Source organism: Pogoniulus pusillus, chromosome 26, assembly GCF_015220805.1.
Source record: "Pogoniulus pusillus isolate bPogPus1 chromosome 26, bPogPus1.pri, whole genome shotgun sequence".
Taxonomy (NCBI): Eukaryota; Metazoa; Chordata; class Aves; order Piciformes; family Lybiidae; genus Pogoniulus; species Pogoniulus pusillus.
The window spans coordinates 2,259,511-2,268,837 of NC_087289.1; the positions used below are offsets into that span (position 1 = coordinate 2,259,511).

Consider the following 9,327-nt stretch of genomic DNA (forward strand, 5'->3'; position numbering starts at 1 on the left):
AGCGGTCCCACGCCACCAGCAGCTCTCCTCCGGCTCAGACCCATCTGCCTGCGGGCTGGAGAAGGCAGGAGGGGAAGAGGGGAGCGCAGCCCCCGCAGCGTGCCTCGGGAGTCATGTGCCGGCCGGAGGGGGGCTGCTGAGGCTGCCTCTGGCTGCCTGCCCGGGGTCCGGGCTGGGAGCTCGCTGGGCTGATGACGACCTCGCTGCCGCCGCTGCTGCCTGGCTGAGCGCCGCGTCCCTCAGCGGGCTTTGCCCACCGCCACCATGCCAGCCCAGCAGAAGAAGATCATCTTCTGCGTAGCCGGGGTGCTGAGCCTGGCCTGCGCGCTGGGCACGGCGGCGGCCATCGGCACGCCGCTCTGGGTGAAGGGGACCATCCTCTGCAAGACCGGAGCCCTGCTGGTCAACGCCAGCGGGCAGGAGCTGCACAAGTTCGTCGGGGACATCCAGTACGGGCTGTTCCGCGGGCAGCGAGTGCGGCAGTGCGGGCTCGGGGGGAGGCCGCTCCAGTTCTCCTGTGAGTAGCGATGCCATTTGAATTATCCACCCCTCGGGGCTGCGTGGGAGCTGCCCCCGGGGCCCCTGCGCACTAACCGGCATGAAACACCCCACAGCGAATCCAGCCCCTTGCAGCCCTCTCCTCTTCTGGCTCAAATAACCGATTTTCTGCTGCTGGTAAAGCCCTGCCAGCACTTTCCCACTACCTGTGTTTTGGAAGGTTTATATTGCTACTTTGAAAAGAGAATGTTTCTGGGTTTAATTTACTCTCCAGCGGAGGGCTAAGAGGATGATGAGGGCACTGGAGCACTGCCTGGTGAGGAGAGGCTGAGGGCCCTGGGGCTGCTTAGTCTGGAGAAGCCTGAGAGGGGATTTAATCAATAACTATCTGAGGGCTGGGGGACAGGAGTGGGGGGACAGGCTCTGCTCACTGCTCCCTGGGATAGGACAAGCAGCAATGGATGGAAGCTGCAGCAGAGGAGGTTCCAGCTCAACACAAGGGAGAACTCTTGACTGGAAGGGTCCCAGAGCCCTGGCAAAGGCTGCCCAGAGAGGCTGTGGAGTCTCCTTCTCTGGAGCCTTTGCAGGCCTGTCTGGATGTGTTCTTGTGTGCCCTGAGCTGGATTGGATGGTCCTGCTGTGGCAGGGGGGTTGGACTGGAAGATCTCCTTGGGTCCCTTTCAACCTTTCAACCCCTGATACCCTGTGATCAGTGAAGAGCAGACACAGCTCTGTTCAATCCTAATTAAATACAGTTGATGGTGGCAACTGAAATAGAGATCCTGTGATCCTAACTTCCTCTGTGTGTGCATCAGCATTGTGTCCTCTGAGCCATCAGGAAAGGATGAGCTAAGCTAGCAGCAGTCTCTCCAAAAACCCAAGACACAGATAGTGCTGTCAGGAAACAAAGCACCGAGGAGTTAGCAGCCTGCAGCAGGAGCAGCTGGCCAGTGGCACCTGCTGCTCTTGCTATCCAGCACAGAATTTTGTCAAAGATTGCCAGCAGTGCTTTAGCCTCCCATGTAATGTTCATAACCTATTTATCTTCAAGGATAAGATCAATAAAACGACCGAGCGGGCACACGGTTTGTGTAGGGCAGCACACGGAACAGAGAACTGTGTCCAGGTCTGGAGCCCTCCTTATAGGAAGGACATGGACCTGATGGAGCAGGTCCAGAGGAGGGCCATGAAAATGATCAGAGGGTTGGAGCAGCTCTGCTATGAGGACAGGCTGACAGAGCTGGGGGTGTTCAGCCTGGAGAGGAGGAGGCTCCAGGGGGACCTAATAACAGCTTGCCAGTGCCTGAAGGGGGGTTACAGGAAGGATGGAGAGAAGCTGTTTACAAAGGCCTGCAGGGACAGGACCAGGGGCAAGGGCTTCAAGCTTGAGAAGAGCAGATTTAGATTACTATGAGGGTGGTGAAGCACTGGAACAGGTTGCCCAGGGAGGTTGTGATGGTTTGGGAGTTCCCTGTCCCCCTACTCCCTACGAAATCACCCAGACTAGACTCAACCAGCTGGAAGTTAGGGAATGAAGCTTTATATTCACAGCTTAGCACAATATACAAGCAGATATTCACAATACATCACAAATATATACAGCTATGTGCAGAAATAGACAAGTTAAAGGTAATACAGAAACACAGCAGCCCTCCCAGAAACCAGAGCCCCCAGGAGGGGCCTCCAACCACCCTTCCACCTTCACTCCTCTGCCTTATCCCAGAGCATGCCTTATGTGCAAGGTGAGTTTGAAGGATCATCAAGGGGGCTTAGAAGCAGAATTAGGTGGCTTACACAGCAAAAGCCCAGGGAGAGAACCACAGACACCTACAGATAGAGACTCTCACTCTGTCTTATCTGTGTTCGAGTCCTTGTTTTTATGCATCTCAGCAAGCCTGTGAGTGAAGCAGACATCACCATTGTTTTCTTTTCACTGCCTATCATCTACTTTTTCTCGTTAAAAAAATCCAATTAGCCTCAAACCAGCACTGAGGTGGTTGAGGCCCCTTCCCTAGAGCCAACCTGGTCAAGTGGGGATGTCCCTGCTGACTGCAGGGGGGGCAGAGATTAGATGACCTCTAGAGGTCCCTTCTGGCTCAGACCATTCTGTGATTCTATAACAAGCAGCCCTTTGGTGCAGGTACAAATGCCACCTGAAGCTGCTGCACAGCACAGTTTAGGGGCATTCTGCTAGAACACATTGGCAAGTGGCTCCTGTGAGGCAGGCAAGGCAAGGTCAGGTCATCAGGCTGGGCATCAGGAAGAGCCTTCCCCCAGCTAGAACCAAACCCAGGCCTGCTCAGGCTTTTCTTCTCCTGCACAAAATATTTCACTAGGTCTCACTTGTAATGTTACAACTTACTTGCCCACACTGGCATCGTTTTAGAGCACACTGGCAGTGGCACATCGGGGTGCCCTTTGGCATCCTGTGCACCTGAAGTGTTGCCCAGTTACAGCTGGGCAGTCCCTAGCACCCTGCAGGGCAGGCTCTGCCCCTGTGAGCTTCCACCAACAGCTGAGCATGGATGCAGGGCTTTAAATCTGCAGAGGCTGCTCTCAGATCATCTCTTGGTTAGATTAAAAAGCAAAGAATAGGATTTGTGCTTAGAAAGAGTGATTGGGTGGCTCAGCCAAATGTGCCTCTCTGGAAACAGCCACTTCAGAGACCACTTAAGGAAGGGGCTGGGCCACGTTCCCTGGGCTGCAGCGCTCCATCCAATCCACACAGGAGCTCTCAGGACCTGGCTGGAAGCATCCCAGAGAGCAACATAGCTTAATGCAGCAGGGTGCTCTTCAGCACCTCTGAGAGTAGGCAGGGGAAACAGACTGGTTTAGTCGTGTGTTTGCCCCCATTAAGTGCTCCCCCCGACCACTATGTCTCTTTTAATTGTGAAGTGGATTTGCTCTGCCAGCAAGCCCAGTTCGGCAGGGGGAAAGCCTTCTGCTTCATTTGCTCCTGCTGATTCCCATCAGTTTCTGGGTCAGCAGTTCATTTCCTAAAGGCCACTGGCATGCATACCCAAAGACACGAGTTCATTCATTACCATGAAGGAAGGCTTTTCTTCCAGGACAACACAGAGCTGCTGGAGTTCATCTTTCCTGATATGTCACACAGGAAATTTCAACGACACAAACAACCCTCGGGGAGGATTCGCCGCCCTGCAGCAGCCACAATACCAGACTCTGTTAGCAAACACACAGCTTTGCACATCCCCACAAGAAGAGCACTGCATGCTGCAGCATCACAGCGTGTCCCCTCCTGCCCCTGGCTCTGGGCAGGGTCCCTGGGTGCCCACAGTACAAAAAGGGATATTTATTTGACATAGCTTCAAGAAGAGCTTGCAAACATTTCCTCCCTTAATTATCCTTTCATTTAGTCAGGGAGATGAACGGACTTGCCACCACCTTGCCTGCTTCTCCGTGTTCACTGCATGGCAAGCAAAGATATTATGAGCTGGAGCAATTTATGTGAGGCTGCTTTAACCCTCTACATGTTACAGCTGCAGCCAGGCAGCCCTGAGGCACTATCACCCCTGCTTTAATCACGCCCCTGTAGATCAGGAGCAATTAAGTGTGCTTGATGAGTCCCTCTCTAGAACACCCTTTTGTGCCAAACAAACATGGGTGATTAAAAATGGCTCTCCCACTGGAGCCTGCCTGTCCCCTTGTGCCCCAGCTGAGCAGGATCCCCAGCTGGAAAGCTGGTGAAGATAAAGCATTCCTAGATTTATTTTTGCTTCCATGCTGCAAGAGCACAATAATTAGCCACGACCCAGCAATGAGCCCCCAGCCTGCCTTCTGAAGGCCCTCTGCCTGGTGTCTATAGTAATGTCTGCTTCCTTTTGGTTTTAGTTTTTCCAGATTTGCTCAAAATTATCCCTGCCAGCATCCACGTCAGTGTCATCCTCTTCTGCACAGTCCTGATGGTCTTTGCTCTGGTGGGAGCAGGGTTCTTCATGTTCAATGCCTTTGGCAGCCCTTATGAAACGCTGCATGGCCCTGTGGGGTTGTACCTCTGGAGCTTCATTGCCTGTGAGTACCTCATGCACACCCCTGGCCCACCAAGCTGCTGGCTGACTGCAGGGGGGTTGGACTTGGTCATCTCTGGAGGTGCCTTCCAACCTCTGAGGCTGTGTGGTTCTGCCTGTGGGGTTATCAGTGTAGGAGAGCACCCCAAGGGCTGTGGCCACACTGACTCCAAACTGGCAAAATAAAGCTAGATAGAAAGGCAGAGGATTTGCTCTATCAAAACATGACTAAATGCTCTGTGAGGGTGGGTGGTGGGAGGAGGTACAAGCAGCCCTAGTGCCCCCAGCCCTTTGCTGGAAGCTGGCAGGAAAAGGAAATGGTGCCCACAAAGCCAAAGAACCTGGAGCTGGGATTACATCATGGGCATAGAGCTGGGAGCTGCACCTGAGCATAGAGGCAGTGGGGAGGGGGAATGAAAGTGACCCAAAAGAAGTCAGTGAGGGGAGTGCTCCTGTTCCTCATGGTGTCCAGCTGTGTCACTGAGGTCACTTACACCAGCAGTCCTCCTCAAGAAAGGAAAGAGCTGAAAAGCAGGGAGGGAGGCAGCAACAGCAGCTTGCTGTCAAAGTGCTCTCTGAAAGCACCATTCCTGTTCCTGTGCCATGAGGGGTTCAAGCCCATCCTCTGTGTCACTGGCCTGGCCAGCAAGAAGGTTTGCCATCACTTTACAATGTATTACCTATTACAGGCACTATTTAATAAAGGAATTGAGAACATATTCATCTTTAAGCACACAGAGAGCTCAGTAAAGTTCAGTGAGACAATGAGCAGCTTACAGCTGAAAAGGAGCACAGGCACTGGGCTGGGTCGGGCACTAAAGCAGCCCTGCCAAGTATGACTGCTCCTAAGCCAAGTGCAATCATAAAGTTCACCCATCTGAGCAGCCCTTGGCTTGGGCTCCAAAAAGAGCCCTGCTACAGTGACCATAACACCATCAGCATGGCTTTTGGTGGTGCTGTGGGCTTGCTGTAAGGATGAGGTGATGAGGGAGGTTGTGGATGCCCCTCCCTGCAATCATTCAGGGCCAGGTTGGATGAAGCCTTGAGCACCCCCGTGGCAGGGGGTTGGAACTAGATGACCTTTAAGGTCCCTTCCAACTCAAACCATTCTATGAACATGTTGAGGTGCTTGAGTATGGCCAGAGAAGGGCAGCAAGGCTGGTAGGGGCCTGGAGCACAGCCCTGTGAGGAGAGGCTGAGGGAGCTGGGGGTGTGCAGCCTGCAGCAGAGGAGGCTCAGGGCAGAGCTCATTGCTGTCTACAACTACCTGAAGGGAGGTTGTAGCCAGGTGGGGTTGGGCTCTTTCTGCCAGGCCCCCAAGGACAGGACAAAGGGACACAGTCTCAAGCTGTGCCAGGGCAGGCTCAGGTTGGACGTTAGGAGGAAGTTCTTCACAGCAAGAGTGATTGGCATTGGAATGGGCTGCCCAGGGAGGTAGTGGGGTCACCATCCCTGGAGGTGTTTGAAATGAGTTTGGATGGGGCACTTAGTGCCAGGCCTTAGTTAATGAGAAGGGTTAGGTGCTAGGTTGGACTCGATGATCTCAGAGGTCTTTTCCAACCTGGTTAATTCTGTGTGACTCTCCCGCTCCTTTGCAGGCTCCTGCGGTTGCCTCATCATGATTCTCTTCTCCTCAGAGGTGAAGATCCACCACCTCTCAGAGAAGATTGCAAATTTCAAAGAGGGAAGCTTCACCTTCAAGACTCAGAGCGAGCAGTTTGCAGACTCCTTCTGGATCATCCTGGTCTGCTCCCTGGTGCACTTCCTGAACGCCCTGCTGATTCGCTTTGCCGGCTTCCAGTTTCCCTTCTCCAAACCTAAAGACTCAGGGACAGCCACTGGGGCAGCTGACCTCATGTATTAGAACAGCATCACTGGAGAATGCTTCAAGGGAAGAGGTTCACCACCACTACACTCAACAGCCACCAGACGTAGTAACTTGTATGTGATTAGCTCTGAAGAAGTCGAAGTGCAGGTTTCAGACACCCCTCAGTGTGGCACAGGCAGTAAGCAGAAGCAGACACACAGTTTAGTGGTGTCTAGGTTCAAACACCCTCTGCCCCTCAGGCTAAGAACTTGTGGGGATATTTGCCTTTTCTCCTAGTAAGTTATTTGACAGGCATCTGGTGTGAAGGAACCCAAGAATTAGAACAGCTTCAAAACGGCTCTGGAAAGTAAAACAAAACAGGTAGCAACGACCAGCAGCAGCTTCAGCCACCAACCCTTGTGCAGGGGAGGTTACTACCTCGGGGCAGTGGAGAAGAACACCCAGCAGACCTCGAACATCCTGGGCTTTGCTTCTAACACCCCTCAGGCTCCAGCTCAGAAGGAGCCCAACACTGCAGCAGGCGCTGGCAGGACAAACCTCAAACACCTAAAGCCACCAGCAGCACTTCAACCTGGCACCACACACACAGCATCACTTCAGCCTGGCACCACACACACAGCATCACTTCAGCCTGGCACCACACACACAGCAACACTTCAACCTGGCACCACACACACAGCAGCACCACTGCTGTGCATAAAGCTCTCTTCTGGGCTTTTTAGTCTTAACAAACCAAACGTTGACCCAAAGCCCTCATTTCCCTGTGAGGTGACTGTAACTGGGGACTTGGCATTTCAGGTTCAAAGCAGGACACTGAGGAGATCAAACAGCCTCCTGCTGCTTGCCCAAGGGAGCAGCCTGGCTTGGTGCTGCTGAAGAACCCCTCTGCATGTGAGAACCCTCTCCATGATCCTAGAGGTCTTTTCCAACCTTGGCTAATTCTGTGATTCTGTAAAGCCAGAAGGGACAAACATCAGCCCTCACAGCCTTAAGCTCTGCAGGTAGGCTCAAGCAGCCATAACACTCACCCCAAGCACAGCCCAGCAAGCCCACTTACAGAAAGATCTGAAGAGCATCACGACACCAGACACTGCCTCCACGAGTGCCTTGGAAATGAGGAGCTCCTTGCAGGACATGGACAACACAGAGCAAACTTGAGAGGAGAAGCAGAGAAGGGCAGCTACTGCCCCAGACACCCATTTATCTGCAGGGCTGCCCTTTATCTGCACCCATGAATCTGCAGAGCAACCAACCCCACCCACAACCTGTCACAACCCAGCCCACCTGGTACCAATCACAGCCTGCCCAGGCAGCACCCATCAGGTCACCCTGGGGGGGAATCAGGTACCTGTAAGTTCGAGGAAGAGGAGGCTGAGGGAGCCCTCATTGCTTAAACACCTCATTAGGTGTTTAAGGCCAGGCTGGCTGAGGCTGTGTGCAGCCTGCTCTAGGGTAGGGTGTCCCTGGGCATGGCAGGGGGGCTGGAACTGGCTGCTCCTTGTTGTCCCATCCAGCCCCGACTGATTCTATGATTCTGTGCTGTCTCACAATTACCTGAAGGGACATTGTGGAGAGGCTGCTGCTGGGCTCTTCTCACAGGTATCTGGAGACAGAACAAGGGGAATGGCCTCAAGCTGAGGCTGGGGAGGGTTAGATTGGGCAATAGGAAAAGGTTTTTCACTGAGAGAGTGGCCAAGGACTGGAATGAGCTGCCCAGGGAGGTGGTGGAGTCACTCACCCCGGATGTGTTTGGATGTGGTGCTTAGGGCTATGGTTTAAGGTGAATCTTACGGAGCAGGGTTCTAGGTTGGGCTTGGTGATCTTGAGGGGCTTTGCCAGCCTGGATGTGTCTGATTCTGTGACTCCCCCCCCCCCGGACACAACATGCTCCAGCCTCCAGCAGCCTGCACAAGGACCTTGCTGACTTTTAGCCACTGGTTTATACTTTAACTGTGAATGACAAAACGTTGCTGGGAGTTAGGGAAAAGGTTTGCCAGCTGCATCCCTGCTCCACAACCCCCTCCACAAAGCAGCTCAGGTTGCAGGACAGCTCCCTGGACTGTGTCTGTGTGTAAGGGCTACAGTGAGCTGCCACCACCCTCAGCTGCTCTCAGCGTTTTCTTCTTCGTTAATTGCATATTGTTCTTAATGTCAACCTATCTTCTTAACACCTGGTTTGTGTTACACCCTGTGGTGTTGTCTTACTCTAGAGTGAGGAGTGAGGTTTCATCCTTCTTGCTCCCGGCGCCCCATGGAGCTGCTCCACAGCTCTGCAGCAGCTTTGCCAGTCATGCTGCTCACGACTGCAGGTCCAGGTGACCCTTGCTGGCCCATAACTGTGACACACAGAGCTGCCCAGACCTGCCTCAGCACAAAGGATAAACCTCTCACAATCCTTTTACTGGCCAGGAACCGGCAGCTCCTGACTCAGGGTCCAGGCTCTCTCGTGGGGGGGATCACCTCACAAGCATCCCAGCTCCCACTCTGCTCACCAGCACCAGCCCAGCTGCTACCAGTTTGTACCTGTTGCCCCTTGTCCTGTCGTTGGGCACCACTGAGAAGAGCCCAGCCACAGGTTCATGACCTCCACCCTCTAGATGCTGATGTGCATTGATAGGATTCCCTCTCAGGCTGCTCTTTTCTGCTTGTTGCCAGCCTGTGCAGAGAGAGCTGCACGCCCACAGCTGGGAAATGCCCTCAGCCCTGCACCAGGCCTGGGCCAGCCCTGCCAGAGCAGGCACAGAGCTGTGGCTGGCTGCATACTGTGCCTGGCATTAAACATTCATGGTCCTGATGCAGCAACAGGGCACAGATGGGAACTGTCTCTCATCAAACTTTAATCACAGTATGAGGGTGGGAGCTAAACATGAGACCCAGGTGGCACAGGGGGCTGGGGTGGCAGGCAGAGGGGATTCAAGTGGCAATGAGACAGGGTTCAGATGGCAGGCAGAGGGGATTTGGGTGCCAGACAGG

The 9,327-nt window shown here is 53.7% G+C and overlaps 1 protein-coding gene across 1 annotated transcript; it reads left to right on the forward strand.

The window, feature by feature from the left end:
• On the forward strand, nt 1-8,540 carry CLRN1 (clarin 1). Its single transcript, XM_064165678.1, has 3 exons — nt 1-517; nt 4,351-4,530; nt 6,125-8,540. The coding sequence occupies exons 1-3, from the start codon at nt 265-267 to the stop codon at nt 6,388-6,390; spliced, it is 699 nt and encodes a 232-aa protein (XP_064021748.1). The 5' UTR covers nt 1-264; the 3' UTR covers nt 6,391-8,540.
• Nucleotides 8,541-9,327: the final 787 nt, after the last annotated feature.

What these genes read in the sequence shown, in the direction of transcription:
- CLRN1 (XM_064165678.1), top strand. Translation starts at nt 265, where the DNA reads ATGCCAGCCCAGCAGAAGAAGATCATCTTCTGCGTAGCCGGGGTGCTG. An exon ending in GAGGCCGCTCCAGTTCTCCT is followed by an intron (nt 518 to 4,350) that starts GTGAGTAGCGAT and finishes TTTTGGTTTTAG; the next exon opens with TTTTTCCAGATTTGCTCAAA. An exon ending in CCTCTGGAGCTTCATTGCCT is followed by an intron (nt 4,531 to 6,124) that starts GTGAGTACCTCA and finishes GCTCCTTTGCAG; the next exon opens with GCTCCTGCGGTTGCCTCATC.